The sequence below is a fragment of the Perca flavescens genome, chromosome 10 (genome assembly GCF_004354835.1).
Source record: "Perca flavescens isolate YP-PL-M2 chromosome 10, PFLA_1.0, whole genome shotgun sequence".
Lineage (NCBI taxonomy): Eukaryota > Metazoa > Chordata > Actinopteri > Perciformes > Percidae > Perca > Perca flavescens.
In genome coordinates this window covers 35,353,968-35,371,467 of record NC_041340.1, presented here as the reverse complement: position 1 = coordinate 35,371,467, position 17,500 = coordinate 35,353,968, and the positions used below count along the sequence as shown (strand labels likewise).

The 17,500-nt window shown below is 41.8% G+C and overlaps 1 protein-coding gene and 1 long non-coding RNA gene across 3 annotated transcripts in view; one reads left to right on the top strand and one right to left on the bottom strand.

Annotated features, from left to right (window-relative positions):
- Positions 1 to 17,500, top strand: part of LOC114562948 (endothelin receptor type B) — a 22,910-nt gene that overhangs the window by 3,930 nt on the left and 1,480 nt on the right. The window contains exons 2-8 of one of the 2 annotated variants that reach the window (XM_028589664.1): positions 2,847 to 3,376; positions 4,313 to 4,425; positions 5,384 to 5,588; positions 8,024 to 8,173; positions 8,328 to 8,461; positions 8,564 to 8,672; positions 9,125 to 9,285. In XM_028589664.1, coding sequence (XP_028445465.1) covers positions 2,996 to 3,376; positions 4,313 to 4,425; positions 5,384 to 5,588; positions 8,024 to 8,173; positions 8,328 to 8,461; positions 8,564 to 8,672; positions 9,125 to 9,265 — 1,233 coding nt within the window. In that variant the 5' untranslated portion in view covers positions 2,847 to 2,995 and the 3' untranslated portion in view covers positions 9,266 to 9,285. Of the gene's footprint in view, positions 1 to 2,846; positions 3,377 to 4,312; positions 4,426 to 5,383; positions 5,589 to 8,023; positions 8,174 to 8,327; positions 8,462 to 8,563; positions 8,673 to 9,124; positions 11,173 to 17,500 lie in introns of those variants that run through there. The other variant, XM_028589663.1, reaches the window with a different exon arrangement.
- Positions 3,824 to 5,948, bottom strand: LOC114562949 (uncharacterized). The gene is made up of 2 exons (XR_003693557.1): positions 5,370 to 5,948; positions 3,824 to 4,434 (listed from the first exon to the last, which is right to left on the bottom strand). It is a non-coding gene; the product is annotated as an uncharacterized LOC114562949 (long non-coding RNA).

The window sequence follows — 17,500 nt, the reverse complement described above, 5'->3', positions numbered from 1 at the left end:
TTAGATCAGACAGGCCTGCACTGACATGTCCTAATGAGGTACCATGTTATACAACACAAGGTCGTTATTCAGATTATAATTATTAATTTCAGGAAAAATTTCTGAACTGATTTCTTGTGATATGTGTGTGAGTTCATCCATGTGACTTTATGTGTGTGCGTGTGTGTGTGCATGTGTGTGTGTGTTTGTGTGTGTGTGTGTGTGAACAGAACAAGCCTTTTTTTAGCCAAATGCAGCTATGAATGCCAGTTTGTGTCATATGTGTGTGAGTTCATCCATGTGACTTTGTGTGTGTGTGTGTGTGTGTGTGTGTGTGTGTGTGTGTGTGTGTGTGTGTGTGTGTGTGTGTGTGTGTGTGTGTGTGTGTGCGTGTGTGGTCAAGGTAATGGTGATGGTGTGAGTGGTGGGGAGGTTTAAGAGGTTGTCATTGTTTTTGGTGTTTTTGGTGTCTTTGGTGTCTTTGTTTGCAAATGTGCAAGTGAGTGAGTCACAAATATGAGTGTGTGTGGTGGTGGTGTGTGTTTGTATGTGTGTGTGTGTGTGTGTGTGTGTGTGTGTGTGTGTGTGTGTGTGTGTGTGTGTGTCTGCACCCTGAAAGCATGTCTCTAAAGATATTGCCGCGATCATAAACCAGCCCATTTATTTCGAGAGATGCCCAAGGGCATCACATGATTATTGAGATGCTCAGAGCCCAGCTAGGGCCCTCTGTGAGAGAAAGAAAGTATCTCTATCCCCCCCCCACACACACACACACACACACACACACACACACACACAAACAACAACAGTTACCACTATTCCATTCGTCGTTTAATGTTTTACTGCTCTCTTCTATTGTTGCACAAAAATGTTCTCATTGTCAACATACACTGTATACATGTATGCACTATGTACATGTATCCCTATCTAAATCTAAACCTGATGAAAAGTTGTTAAAATTTTAATTTTCTTGGAACAATTTTGCCGTGGCGCTGGTGGACATTTTGTGCGTTTCCCCCTGCAACAGGAAGTTGTTGTACCTAAAATGTACATAGTCCAATCTGGTCCAAGTTTCTCATACTTGATAAAAGACTAAGCCAGAGGAAATTATACGAAATTTGCAATACATCATCTCCAGCGCCTTGCAGAATGTGCAGTATTCAACGGTCAGCCGGCATCCCTCCTGTTGTCCACACGATGGGGAAGGTGTTCATCTCATCATTTTTGTTGGATATTGACAGCTATTTGGGGGATTAGTTTATGGTGAACAAATTCTTTGAACATTTTTTTACTTTGTTGTACTGAAAGCCTAATGTCCACTTTATCTACTTTATCACAGTAACGGTTAAACAAATCAAGTGCAAAATATTAATAAATATAGATATACTTCATGATACAAATGTTGCATTATTAAACCAAATTCAAAGTCGTATTATATTTTATTTCTCCGAAAATCTACCCTTTGTTTGTTATCAGGATAATCACAAGTTCTTGGCTTAAAGGTAGGCATATACCAACATATACCAACCAAACAAGGACGAATTTACAATAACTGAAACAGCAGGGGCAGGGCCAATAATTGGCAATGCATTTGAAAAATAGAGAAGACTGTAATACATTAAGAGGCTAAAAGATAGAGTAGCTCCATTTTCGGAATCAAATCCATCATATCTTGTAAACTGATGGGTTGAAAAGAGTCTAGAACCGAAGGAGATAGAGAAGGGCTAGAGTTGGTCAGGATGAATACTGGACCTATGATAATAATAGTATCAAATAAAATCATAAGATTTCGTTTTAAGCAGTCCCGGCTTCCTTTACTAGTGCATTGATAGAATTACAGAGATCTTTAAAATACATGGGGTGCACCTCAAGCCCAGTGGCTTTCCATCATAAATGTTCTGAGTTGGGACACTTCCGTCTCAGGTTACAGACATCATCTGTCAAGTGTTGCAGCCCTAGTCCTAGTCTCGCATTGCCAGACCTCCACAGCGCTGCGGAGGAGGGTCTGGCTAGTCCACACAGCATTCCTGGATGGGAGAAAAACGTGCTCTGGTTTATTGGCATTTCTTTAAACCAATCACAATCGTCTGGGGCGGCGCTAAGCGCCAGACACAGGTGCGGTGCCTCTGCAAAACAGCTTCGGGAAGAAACTTGTTTTGGTGGAACACATGCACGTAGGGAGGCGAGCTCTGTCATTTAAATGGCTGTTGAGTGTGTGATAAGAATTTTACTCCAAAAAAAAGATAAATATAATTTGATTGTCGGTTCTAGCTCAGAGGATGTTTCCCAAATCGACCAGCGTTTAGAATGTCAACACAAAGAAAGCAGAAGGTGAGGAACTTCCGGCAGAACCGCCGGCGGCACCAGAACAAGCCCGTCAATGAAACGGCGTCGATATAGACTACCCTGGTCCTAACCTTTACAGGTGCCACTTTGTCCTGCAGTGTGGAGCACAGCTCATTAAAAGACTGAAATATAAGCTCTGCATCGTTGCCAGTAGTATTAATATCGCAGAAAAAGTGCTGTGGAAACTGATTAGCCATATTCTGAGTAATGACACGGGAAAGCAGTTTTCTTTTTATACATAAGGGGTCAACAAAATTCACAGAGAAATCAAAGAAAACACATTTAAGATCACTGATCAGTAGGTCATCACAACGGATATAATCAAATACAACCGGTCCACACAGGGAGCCAGTGAGTCTGCCTAGCAGGGGGGCTAGAGCAGGAGCAGCATCCTGAGATGAGACAAGAGAGGTGTGTGTGTGTGTGTGTGTGTGTGTGTGTGTGTGTGTGGTGTGTGTGTGTGTTTGTCACTTATGCATGCAACTGTTTGTATGCTGATGGTTTTCCGCCTCTCTCTGCAGGACAAACGGAGTCAGACCCACGCTGCCATGCCCGGAGCAAGACCCGATGTGTGGATGTGCGTGAACATGTGTGTGTGAGTGCCTTTAAGGGTGTGTTTTTAGACTGCTTGAGTGAGCAAACATCCTGCTGTGTGAGTGTGAGTGTGAGGATGAGGGCTGTCACCGCTCTGCTGTGTCTCCTGCTGGTCGCCCAGGTCGGAGCCTCTAGGTTGGTCCGCGACACCCAGGGCAGCCCCCAAGCTTCAGAACCGTCCAAGAACAACGCCTCTGTCCCGCTTCCGCCCCCACAGCCGCGGGGCTTCTTCCCCCCCATGTGCATTAAGCCTACGGAGATCAAGCACGCCTTCAAGTATGTGAACACCATCGTGTCCTGCCTGATCTTTGTGGTGGGGATCATCGGCAACTCAACGCTGCTCAGGATCATATATAAGAACAAGTGTATGAGGAATGGACCCAATGTCCTGATCGGCAGCCTGGCTCTGGGGGACCTGCTTTATATTATCATCGCCATTCCCATCAATGTGTTTAAGGTGACCACATTTATCCTTTGTGTCTGTCTGTTTGGTGATGTTTCTGTTTTATCATACGTGATAGATGATCTCTGCTTGGCCTGTAGTTCAAAGACTTTTTGGAATTGATGATCGGAACATTTCATAGTTAAATCTAGCCATTAACAAATGATTTTTTCAATATTGTTCGTTCAATATCAAATGACAAGATGCAGGTCTTGCGCATGACATAAAATCTTGATTCAATAATTCAGACATTTTGCTGGGTCTGTGTCTAATTTAGTATGACTTTAATCTAAAGCAATCTAAAGCTGCGGGGTTTTTCCAGGAGTGTATATCTGTGTGTGTGTGTGGTGTGAAAACATCCAGGGGGCGTGGATGTAAATGCAGTCACTGCCAAATGTCCAACTGCTATGGTTACCACAATTGTGTGTGACAGTGAGGAATTCCAAAAAACAAAGCAGAAAACAACATGTGAAACTCGTTTTATTTTTCCAAAATCTGATTGAACACACTTTTAAGTCATTTTAAGTAAAATGCTGTGCTGCATTTTATCCAGGCCAATCTGAGTAATAGTCATATTTTCTTTGCCTCGGGGGTCCTGCATTACAGGTATTTGTGACATGATGAGAGTAAATGTATGATAAGGATATACAGCCTAGAGTTGTAAGCCACATAACTGCAGATTTTGATAAGTGGCTGGCAAGTGCAAAGCCCTCCACAACAATCAAACGTGTAGCCTGATTTGTTGAGGACATTGTCCTGATGCTGAACTGATTTTATAACCCCTGGGAGATGAACTTGATATTGGCTAGCTGCCACAGTAATAATGGAAGACACGAGGAAGACAGAACCTCTACATGAACATCAAAGATGTCTGTCATTGTGTGCACAGGGGACACTTCTCTCATTATAAACGTCTTCCCTCTCTTGTCTGCATTATTATTTTCTCTGCAGTTAATAGCCGAGGACTGGCCGTTTGGCGTGTACGTCTGTAAGTTGATGCCGTTCATCCAGAAAGCTTCAGTGGGAATCACCGTCCTCAGCTTGTGTGCCCTCAGTATTGACCGGTAAGTAGACTTTACACACACACACACACACACACACACACACACACACACACACACACACACACACACACACACAATTCTTAATTTGTAAAGTAACTACAGCTGTGATACTATGAGATTAGATAAGAATAGTAGATGTAGAAAGTGGCATGAAAAACACTACACACATTTCTCTACCTAAGACACAAAAATCTAACAGAAAGGTGACTTGCTTTCCTTTTCCAAACACAACCAATCAAAATGCTTCACTTATTTACCAGGGCACACACACTCCTCACATGTGCAAACACTAATTGCTTAACTGATCACTAATCAATCACTGCTTTAGTATAGACATAGGTCAAAGGTCAGATTACCTGCTTGGAACAATGGATGCCAACAATGAACAGAGAGCAAGAGGAGGAAGGGCAGGAGGAGGAGGAGGAGGAGGAGGAGGAGGAGGAGGAGGAGGAGGAGGAGAGAAAGGAGAGCCATCTCTGATGAGTTCAGGGCCACACTTATTCATCATGTGATCAACCACCTGATTGACCAATGAGAGAAGCCCATCTTGAGTAGCTTTACATACTTCAAACCTTGATGAGATGAGATGTGAGGCATTTAGCATTTTGTGTGTGCAGTTTTTGGAATTGTGTGTAAAGTTTTGAAAAAAGGAGACATAGTTTTGAAAATGTGTGTAAGCTGTTGGAAAAAAATGTAAATGTACTTGGTTACATTCCACCACGTACAGTTTCAAACAATCGCTCCATTTCCTTAGATGACGCGAGAGTAGATAGATAAAAAAGAGGCTCCATAGGAAAGGAGGATTGGTTCAAGGTAGGTTCACACAGATAAGACCTTCAGAAAGGAACACAGTGTAACAATTTATGATACCAATTGAAACAGATGAGAGAGACTTTGTTCAGAGTTTTTACAGAATGGAATGTAACAGATTGCATACTGTATACCTGTGTTTGTGTAGCTACCACGCTGTGACCTCATGGAGCAGGGTGAAGGGGATGGGGATCCCTCTGTGGAAAGCAGTGGAGGTGACTCTGATCTGGCTGGTTGCCGTGGTGCTGGCAGTCCCTGAGGCGCTGGCATTCGACATGATGGAGATGCCGTACAGAGGCAACAAGCTGCGTGTGTGTCTGCTGCATCCAGAACAGACGAGCAGCTTTATGAAGGTAGCCACTTCATTATAACAACATAATAAACACAAACAGGTGGATAATGGGATTGCATTATGCATTGTTTTACCACACACATATGGTCAAAACATCCTTCAAACTGATTTAGAGCTCTCTATTAAGGCTAAATTAGAAGAAGAAAAACTTTTAGATTTTGTTCAACCTGCACCTGATGTTAATTTCAAGTATAAACAGCGCCTGAACAGCATAGCATGTTTCTTTAAAGATGTATTTTACCACTGGAAAGGGTCTTTTCATTAAACGTGGCTGTTTATGCAGCAAAGTGGCACATTTTTGAAATTGGTTCTACATAGTCTATATCCACAACGTTCCACTTCCGGGATTGCTCCGCCAGATGTCCTTCTTTTTGGCCGGATGTCCAATACCTTGCGCTTTCTTTGTGTTGGAATTTTAAACTCCAAATCTCTCCAGACAGCTAGCTAGACTATTTGTCCAATCAGAGTTTTCTGTTGCACGACTAAAACTCCTTTTGAACGTACACATGTTCCACCAAAACAAGTTCCTTCCCGAGGCTCTTTTGCAGAGGCGCCGTTGCTCCGTCCGGCGCTTAGCAGCGTCCAAGACGATAGTGATTGGTTTAAAGAAATGCCAATAAACCAGAGCACGTTTTTCTCCCACTCCAGAATGGTGTGTGGACTAGTCAGACCCCCCCAGGTCTGGCAATGTGAGACTATTGTTCAAGTAACAGGCCAGCAGAAAAATTCCAAGTCAAATGCGTCACTTTGAGGTTTTTTTAGCCGGCCTTTGAGTAGGTGAGTGCACTTGCACATGCTACCAGCAGAGGCGTCGGACTGGGGGTAAAACCGATACTGATTACCATGGCCCAAGGGAAGAGAGAGCCCTTGAAAAGTCTGTAATATATTTTATTTCACCTGGATATTTTCATTTTCTAATTAAATTTCATAATGCATGTCAGATGAAATGTAAAGTTAGTGTATTGGCTGAATAACTTGGTTGATTGACTGACTACATTTTGTATACAAAAAAAGACTAAGGTCTCACCCACCCCTTGCTAATGTGCCAAATGGTTTAGTCCATCTGCACGCATTTTGTTTACATTAGCTAGTTCAGTTGAGCGTCTGGTGGAGCGCAAACTTCTGCTGTAGAAATGTCTTTCTCAAAGAAAGCAAAATCATGCTACCAAAAAAGAAAGGAAAGACAGGAGGAGGAGAGAAAACTAAATGAGGGGAAACAATTGGTAACTGACTTCTTTTCAAAGAAAGGTGAGCACTAACTAGAAAACGAAATCCATGGTGCTAAACTGCTTGAATATCTCCGTGACTGTTAGTGCTAAAAACAAACTGAGACAACCCTTATAACGAGCAGAACATACACTTTCAAATGATAATTTGGTTATACATGTAATCTGAGGTAAAGGCTGAATAAATAAACTACACTAACAATGCTGTTTGCATATAACACACCATTGTAATAGCCTAATTTAAAACATGTTTAATTTTAAATTAATAGGCTATAATGTCTATAATTAGCAATAATAGGCTAATCAGTGTCATTGGTAGCTTGGTAGCTCATCGGTAGATACATCATGTCAACATTATAGTTATGTCAGATTCAGTAGAAGCAGATGTTAACATTGTGAAACACATGGCCCTCAGTTTCAGAAACTCACAACAGGGAGCAACAGACCCCTCAGCCTCCTTTTTGGATTGAAACAAGGGAAGCTTATATCAAAATTCAGGGCTGGGTGTTGAGGAACATGGGGGCCCATCAGGACTGCCTATGCAGTCTGGTGCTACGCCCCTGGCTACCAGCACTATTATGATACAACGTTGGTTGAATATCGGCAAAGTATCTCTTTAAACAGGCTCTTTCTAGCTCTGCCAACAAGTAATTAGTTCTTCCAAAAAATGTATTACAAGCCATATACACTGCATGCAAATCATCTGAACTTATAACATTCACAGTATGTTCATAAAGCTGCACAGCAAGACACAAATTCCAAAGACATTTCCAGTATGTGGATACTTCAAGTTTATTTAAACCAGAAGGGTCTGAACTGCATGACACGGTAAATAAAGCACAAAGCTGCAATGTCTTTTCATCACTAGAGCTTTATGTCATTAGCAAAATAAGTCAATACTAAGTGATTTTTATGACCAGAATATAATTGTAATATAGATAATGAAGCATATTTCACTGCCAGTATTATTATAAAAACAGAAAAGTGACTTTTTTTGTTGAATTGAAATGTAAGGCTGTTTTAGGGTTAGAGAGATTTAAAAATCTCTGACATGGTATGTTGAAGTGTTTCAGGGGGAAGAATACCAAAATAATACACAGCATCAGTTTCAACTTGAAGTCTTTGTACAATCAATGTCAGTCAAAGAAGCTTACATGACACGGTATTTGTTGTGTAGCACTTTTTTTACTGCCCATTTTTCTTTTTCAAGTTCTACCAGGATGTGAAAGACTGGTGGTTGTTTGGCTTCTATTTCTGCCTCCCACTGGCCTGCACAGCAATCTTCTACACACTCATGTCCTGCGAGATGCTCAGTCGCAAAAAAGGCATGCGCATCGCACTCAACGACCACATGAAACAGGTATAGGTGCCGGTGACTCATTCAGATCCACTGTAACCATGTAACCACCAACAAGACTGGTAAAGACAGACGCACTCAGTTGTAACAATATTTGTTTTTTGTGTGTGTGTGTGTGTGTGTGTGTGTGTGTGTGTGTGTGTGTGTGTGTGTGTAGCGGAGGGAAGTAGCGAAGACGGTGTTCTGCCTGGTGTTGATTTTCGCTCTCTGCTGGCTGCCCCTTCATCTCAGCCGTATTCTGAAGAAAACAATCTACGACCAAAATGACCCCCACCGCTGTGAACTGCTCAGGTGGGCGACACAAATACACGGCAAAAGTCACGAGGGCCCATTGTCCTCTGCTCTGTGACTTCCTGTAGTCCTTACTGTAAACTTTGCCCTTTCCCCCGCCAGCTTCCTGTTAGTGATGGATTACATCGGCATCAACATGGCCTCCCTAAACTCCTGCATCAACCCGATTGCCCTCTACTTTGTTAGCCAGAAGTTTAAAAACTGCTTCCAGGTAAGAGGGCACACACTGGCACTAGAAATATAATATTATTAGAAAGTGCATTTTGAAAAAAAAGTAAAAAAGCAAAAACAACAAAAACACAATATTACCAATATTATATATAACTTAACATTGGCAGAAAAAAAAGAGTAGAAGCAAAAGTGTATTTAATCCTACCCGTAAAAATAATAATAAATGATCTGTGAGAACACAAAATGCGAACACAAAGTGCAGTCAATAAAAAGCTGTGTGTGTGTGTGTGTGTGTGTGTGTGTGTGTGTGTGTGTGTGTGTGTGTGTGTGTGTGTGTGTGTGTGTGTGTGTGTGTGTGTGTGTGTGTGTGTGTGTGTGTGTGTGTGTGTGTGTGTGTGTGTGTGTGTGTGTGTGTGTGTGTGTGTGTGTGTGTGTGTGTGTGTGTGTGTGTGTGTGTGTGTGTGTGTGTGTGTGTGTGTGTGTGTCCTGCAGTCTTGCCTGTGCTGCTGGTGCTACAGAACGTCTCCCGTGGATGAGCGAGGTTCAGGAGGACGCTGGAAGGGCTCCTGTCACGGGAACGGACTAGACCGGTCCAGCTCCCGCTCCAGTCAGAAATACACAAGCTCTTCATAAACACACACACACACACACACCTCTTCTGCCAAACCCATGTTTCCATCAGCTCCCATCATGGAGGAATAGCTGCCACTGCCAACAGACCAATAAGGAGGGGGAAAATGGAGGAGGTAAGTCACTCCTTCAGGACTCGCAGCGGACTGACAAAAGGACGGACCCAAACTGATGAATGAAATAACCGGACTGTACCTGTTCAAACTGTAACACTAACTGCCAACACTTAGGATGGAACCAAGCCTACATGAATCTGTTCATACTGCGACACTGAGGCTTGTGTTCAGCGGACTAAAAGTCTCTCCGTGGACCAACATTGTCAATACATTTATAAAAAATGTTTATTACAATACTACGATTATATCTAGCCGTAGTGCTTCATGTATGAATAACAGCTCTGATAAGACTATATGTTGAAGCTTTAATACCTCACAGGGAAAGATAGAGGGAAACTGTGACCCTGAGTTATTTTCTAAAAGATTTTTTTCATGTATAAAATGCACAAATGTGCCTCTGCATATAAGCACAATCAAAAGCTGAGTGTCTGACAATCAACATATACATATACTTATACAACTGCTGAGCTCCCCGACGCTCATGTGTGACATCATGCCAGAGTAAAATGGGCCCCACTGTCATGTGGAAGGCCAATAGTCGGAATCTTTTTTCAATCTGGAAATCATCGCCGTTTCAAGTCATGTGGAGGCCAGCTGTTGTCTGAGAACACTGACAAATACCAGATGATTCCCATCATGCTACACAGAAGAGATCATTTATTAGTACTTTTATTGTTGCGGTATTCATTTTGTTGTACGTGTTTCCACTGTATATAAAATCTTAACCTGTCTCTTACAATTTAGCCTCTATTTTCTTTTTTTAAGGAAAAAAACATGAGACGCTTGTTTCATCTTCCAACATGAGGTTATTTTTTCCAAATATTTCTCCTTCATCAGTGTGTGGTCATATTACAAAGATGATCTGGCGACTGGAAACTACTTGTAAAAGCTGTTCGAGGAATGTTTTTAGCGAGGGTAACGTTTCTTCAACTTTGGAATGGTCATAGAAATGATTTACATATATAGTCGTTTCTATTCAATATAATCCAGGTAAAATTCAGGATCTCTAATGTGTGGGCTAAAGAAGTGAAATGAAATATGTGGGCTGCAGCACAGGAAGACAAATGTGTTCCTAAGATTTCATGATAACTGTAGAGTTAGTACACCTGTAGCTTGAGAAAGCTGCAAGTGTTCAGTAATCATGTACTTGTGACACATTTTGTCATAATCGCAAAACAAAAACTTTTTACACAATATCTAGCTCTTTAAAAAGTCAGACATGAGAATGAAAAAAAAACTGTAGATTACAATTCATTGTAAGAAAACTTAAAACCTAAAGGAATCAAAGTATTTTACAGTGACAGTAGTGAGAGTATGTACTTATGATATAAGCACAAGATGAATCTGTTTTTTTTTTTTTTAGTATGGTGATGAAAACCTTCCATATTCTGAGTTCTCTATATCAAAGTGAAGAGCAAATGTGTCCTCTTTCAAATCCATATTTGCTGAAAAACCAGTCAAGGTGTTGGTTCAACCTGAAGCATTTAAAAAAAGATTCAAGCAACATATAAATGTTCTGACAAAATATTTCCATCGGCGCTCCTCACATCAACTGATCCCGCAGTATGTGACTCATACAGTAACTCATCATATGTATTTATGCTATCGTCCCCCTGTTTTTAGCTACATGTAGAGGCAAATGTGTACTGGAAGGTCTGAGCAGCTTTGTGAACCAGTCAAGACTAATTTAACGTTTAAGTTCAAATGTAATGTGAGTATTGGCTCTTGTGTTTTAAATTGCATTGTATACTACTTATTTGTTGAGAGTAAACCTGTAATAAATATTATTTTATAGCATTTGTCTTGAGTTATTTAGGGTCATTTCTGGTCGCTAGTGATGCAGTCTCATAGTTGCTGACATAATATTCACATGTTGAACAATATAGTATATCTGTGTATACAAAAAAAAGAAGTGTATAGACTCAAAAAGATACAAAAGTAATCCTTCTCAATCATCACTTATGACCCACTAGAAGTGTGTGGTGGTGTCTGTATCTTCAGAGATCCTGCCCTCCGCCTTTATTTTCTGATTGTCTTCTTATTTGGCTGTGGACGTTCAGGACGTTTCTGGGCGTCAGCCTTTGGGCAGTGGGTGTGCGGAAAGTGTGAGTGTGTTGATTTGTGCTTTAGAACGGAACCGCCGTGAAACAATCAGAAAATTAGAATGGCACTGGGAGAGCGCAGACCTCCGCCAAGGCCAGTGCTCTTCGGATGTTCCCATTTCCAGAGTTGGGATGTTGTTCCTCCCACTTTGTTGTGTTCGTGAGCTTTATGTCGTAATGTGAAAACAAGATGGACGCTACTCCTGCATCATCGAGACGACCTGTCGGGAAACAAACAGGACATACAATATGTGAACATACAATGGATGGTGCTACCTACTGTCACCTAAAGTTATTATTGAGTGTTTTATTGAATACAAAGCCATTTATCGCTTTGTTTGGATTATTTTATATGTATGAAAAGTGCTATACAAAAAAAAGTCTAATTGATTGATGTAGAAATCTTACAGAAATAGTTCGCCTCACGCCAGATTTCCCTTGTCTTTTTTCGCCGGAAAAAACTGGGTTGATTGCATTCGCACTGCAAACGAACCGCTCCAGGGATCGATTGGAAGCGAGCTAAGACCACCCTTGGCGATCTCGTCCTGCTTGTTCAGTCTATCATCCAAGTGCGATTGCTGTGTTCATATACTGTATGCCCAAATAAACCAGGCTTCCAAAAAAAAAATGCTCCTGGTTTTGGAACAACTGCTTTAAACCAGCTAGGTGAGAACACCCTTAACGGTCTGCGCTGCGTTCCAGAGGCGCCGCAGCGCAGCCATTCAAGTCAGTGCTTGATATTCCACCAGCTGCGACACAGCGTGTCCCAGAAGCACACGTGAAGCAGCTCTCTGCTCCGCTAACGAAACGCACCGGGTCTATTTTCTATCTTGGAGGTAGAAAGACATAATAGACATCCCAGATCCTTTTTAATGCCAGAAAAGAGAAGGCGTGGAGTTTAATTACAGGAATGCTTAGAGTAGGGGGTAGATACTAATTTAATAAACACGTGATTGTTCTGTAAAGTACTTGTAGAGTCTATATAATGTGCGAGTCGGGCAGGCAAGAAGCTCCCGGTGTGGTATGGTGTGTGGCGAAGGATGGAACAAAACTGGTACGCAGCCAGAAGGCAGCACAGACGCGCCCAGTGGAGAATGGCTGTTACACCTGAATGTGAACAGACCTAATTTCTACAAGAAATCTCCACAGGGCACCTTTAAGTAGTGTGCTTGTAAAGTTTACTGTCAGTCATTTCTACTGTTTATAGGGCATGCTGACTTTTCCTTTAAAGTGCTCATATTATGCTAATTTTCAGGATATATTTTTGTTTCACTGCACATTGCTGCAGCTCCTCTTTTCACCCTGTGTTGAGCTCTCTGTTTTAACTACAGAGTGAGATATCTCACTTCTGTTCCATCTTTGTTGGGAGTCGCACATGCTTAGTAGCTAGGTAAGGACTACTAGCCAGTCAGAAGCAGAGTATGAGGGCGTGCCCTGACAGTAGCTAGGTAAGGACTACTAGCCAGTCAGAAGCAGAGTATGAGGGCGTGCCCTAACAGTAAGGTAAGGACTACTAGCCAGTCACCTACAGGTACCTAGGACTACTAGCCAGTCAGAAGCAGAGTATGAGGGCGTGCCCTGACAGTAGCTAGGTAAGGACTACTAGCCAGTCAGAAACAGAGTATGAGGGTGTACCCTGACAGTAGCTAGGTAAGGACTACTAGCCAGTCAGAAGCAGAGTATGAGGGCGTGCCCTGACAGTACCTAGGTAAGGACTACTAGCCAGTCAGAAGCAGAGTATGAGGGTGTGCCATGCTAGCAGCTAGGTGAGCATTATAACATGTGTTCCAAAGTGACCACGTTTGTCTCTGAAGTAAAGGCTGGACTACAATAGAGCTGTTTGGAGCAGTTGGTGAACAGTGTTTTCTGTTGGAGATGGTAAGTCCCTTTGGGGGGGACTTTGGGTTTTTTCACTTTATACACCTATAACATGCACAAAAAAGATATATAATACTATAAAGGAAAGGGTGAAAAAGCCAAAAAGCATAATATGAGCACTTTAAATGTATCATGTAGTGTGTTTTACATCTCTTTTGTTATATCAGTTCCCTGAGTATAACATGCTTTCACAAACGCTCAACAATTCCTTGACTTCCCCTTTAAAATCAGAGTACAGCTGTGTTAAGAGAGAGCGATGCGAAGAGCATTCTCTTGACAGGAATGAACATAAACAATCATCTCTGTTATTAACAGCCTGTCAAAGGTTAAATGTGATTCCTTGAGTTGGGCGTCACGTCTTTCTTTCTTTTTTTCCTTGAGGAGGCGTTTCATTTGGTTTACATCCGATTTCAGAATGAGACCCTCAACAGAAACCATATCAAATGTGTTACAGATGACCTTTTACAAGCCTTTTCCTGGTTTGAAATGATTGCTTTGGACATTAGGTCCCAGGGGCCAGTTCCAAGAGGCAGCTTTATGGAAAGAACTGCTGAAACTCAAGTTCCATCACATCAGTTCATCTTGAAAGAGTTGTGTTTTTTCATTCGGTAAATCTGTTTCTTGGAAACTATTAGCAGTTACATTAATTTCTCATTTTGTAATTCATAAAGGTTTGCTTCTGAGGTTTAATGTCCATTTTAGAGAAAATGATTTTGTTGACATATGTAAATGACAGTTTTACAAGTACTGCAATAAAGACATTTAAAAAAACAAGGAGAAAGAACAAAAAAAAAAACATATCAATTGAGAGTGAAATTATGTCATAATAATGTGTTTTAAATAAAACTTGGTCTGAGCGAAGACTTTGTGTAATAAATTCTGGGCTTTATGACAGTGGGTCATTTTCAACAAAACCACATTAAACATGGCACAACACTGCAAAATATTGTTTGCTAGGAAAAACATTTGTTCACAGCAGCAAGCTTTAGTCTTCCGCAAGCTTTAGTCTTCCTGTGTCGCTGTGGATAAAGGATTTTCTCAACATACAACAGAAGTCTTGTGGTCACCCTTGATGTGGTCTTGGACATATCGCAGGTTTGGGGAATTTCCCTTGTACTGCCAGCACTTTAAATTGTGCTGGACATTTTCAAAGTTGAAATGTAATCGTTTTTTAAAAGTGCTTATGCTTTTTGGCTTTTTCCCTTTCCTTTATTGTGTTATATATCTTTTTTGTGCATGTTAAAGGTTTACAAAGTGAAAAAGCCCAAAGTCCCCCCCCAAAGGGACTTATCATCTCCAACAGAAAACACTGTTCACCAACTGCTCCAAACAGCTCTATTGTAGTCCAGCCTTTACTTCAGAGACAAACGTGGTCACTTTGGAACACACGTTATAATGCTCACCTAGCTGCTAGCATGGCACACCCTCATACTCTGCTTCTGACTGGCTAGTAGTCCTTAGGTACCTCAGGGCACACCCTCATACTCTGCTTCTGACTGGCTAGTAGTCCCTTACCTAGGTACTGTCAGGGCACACCCTCATACTCTGCTTCTGACTGGCTAGTAGTCCTTACCTAGGTACTGTCAGGGCACACCCTCATACTCTGCTTCTGACTGGCTAGTAGTCCTTACCTAGGTACTGTCAGGGCACGCCCTCATACTCTGCTTCTGACTGGCTAGTAGTCCTTACCTAGGTACTGTCAGGGCATGCCCTCATACTCTGCTTCTGACTGGCTAATAGTCCTTACCTAGGTACTGTCAGGGCACGCCCTCATACTCTGCTTCTGACTGGCTAGTAGTCCTTACCTAGGTACTGTCAGGGCACGTCCTCATACTCTGCTTCTGACTGGCTAGTAGTCCTTACCTACCTACTGCGCATGTGTGACTCCCAACAAAGATTGAACAAAAGTGAGATGCCTCACTCTGTAGCTAAAACAGAGAGCTCAACACACAGGGTGAAAAAGGAGCTGCAGCAATGTGCATTACAACAAAAATATGGTGTTTTTAGTTTATAGTTTTTAAATGAAACTATATAAACCTATTTCTGGTACAACCTCTAAATACAATTATGAACCTGAAAATGAGCATAATATGAGCACTTTAAAACTAACATTTGCTGTTTGTGTCCGGTCATCATCATTATAGTAGATTTAAGAGTAAGAAGATATAAGACATTCTTTCTCTTAAGAATGACAATCAAATTCATTAGCGATAAAATGTACCCTGTTAATAAATCTTAGATTAAACTTGTATGACTCTTATCTACTTGTGCTACGGTTACACTTACACTTTATCATCATCTCATATTTGCCACTTGTGGTCACAATGGCTGCTGTTCAACCAAAGTTTCAGAAGTTTGCTTTACGACCACTAGAACGTTCTAGAACTAGAACTGATCCTGTCTTTCTTATTTACTTTCTTGTGTTGCTCTTCATATATGCTCTCTTCACGTATGAAAATAGATATGTCCATTTCAAACGTCACTGCCCACATAGTTTCATGCGTCCTTCATGTTGGCCTGGATGTTAAAGCAATACATTACAAATCAATCTCGTACTGACCTCACTTTTTCTTCCCTACGGTCTAACTCACATTTAATTCTTGTCCAATCTCCGACTAGCTGTTCTGTAATAACTGATTTTCCCTGTTCCTGAGCAAAGTATGTTTTCAATTTCTGACCACCAGGCCAGGCCTCTCCTCAAAAAGTTTTTAAATCTGTTTGTCGCATCTCGCTTGAACTATTGGCAACATTGCTTCCAGGATTTCTGCTGAGTACTCATGAACTCAGAGTACAGACAAAAGGCTCTGTCCGTATACGCATCGAACATTGAACATAAATGAGCCTTTAGATGAGAACTCTCACAATTATTTGTAACACTAAATATAAAGCTAAATCTATCTCCACTGCGCTGTGTCGGCACTGAAGTATGGTCTGGCTTCACCGCTTATCTATTGTATGTGTACATTGGGAAGGTCAATCTGGGACCACCGTTGTTTCCCCCGAGCCCACAACATTCAGTACTTTATTACTTTACAGTAGATTATGTAGACTTTTTGTATTTTATTGTCTTGTATGTCTTTATGGCATTGCTCAACGCTGGAAAACCAATTGCCCGTCGGGGACAAGTATTCTGGGATAGGGGAAAAAAACGCCCTGGCTTGTTTGCATATCTTTAAACCAATCACATTCATCCTGGGCTGTGCTAAGCCCCGGATGCAGCAACGGTGACCTGAGCCACGTTCAGCCCCGACAAAACGCAGCAACATGTTTTAAACTGAAACGGGGGTGCGTTGAACACCATGTTGTGAGTGCAAGCTATTTGCCTTTTTATTACCACAAGTTTACAAGTTTCACGTCTCTGCTGATTGGTTATCACCTGTGACACAGCCAATCAACGAGAGACACGTCCACCAAATGAGAGAAAGCATAACTCCAAACCTGTTGCACACCGTTCTGAGGAAACATGTAACCAGTAGCAAAACGGTGCACGCCATTTTGAGATTGAACTTGCCCCTTGTAAAAGAGATAGCGTTAGGGGAGGGCCATCCGGCGTGATGTCAGGCTTTATCCCAGCACTGTACATCCGTTGAGCCAGACGACAGCTTACTTGACTCTTTCCAAAGGTCTTTGCACAAATTGAACAAACAACATATAGCATGTTAATTAGTCAGCCTTAGAGGTAGCCTAGAAATCTAGACCACCCTAGCGGCAGCAAATGTAATTTTCAGCCAGGGTCAGTCTAGCAACTCTCTGTTGGCTTGCGAGCTGGGAAAACCAAACTCTGGCCGGGGCCAATCACATTGTGTATAGAGTCGGTGGGCGGGCTTATGGCTGCTGCTGCTGGGAACAGCAGTCTTTCGAATCAGCTTTGGCTGCGACTCTGGAAGACTTGGAATTAAGCTTTTCTTTGAGAAAAGAACAAAGAACGCACTCAAGTCTTTTCTGACTGCTGTATTGATCTTCTTATCTGTCCACAAGAATGCGAACAAGGTTATTTCCCCAAAACGTCAAGCAATTGATTTAAAAAAAGGTCAACCGCCTTTCTATGTAATGGAATATCTCCTAATTGTGATGCCCAGGGTCAAACTTGAAAACTGTGCAGCAGTGTCTTTTAGGGAGTTACTGGCACTAGTGGGTGTTTG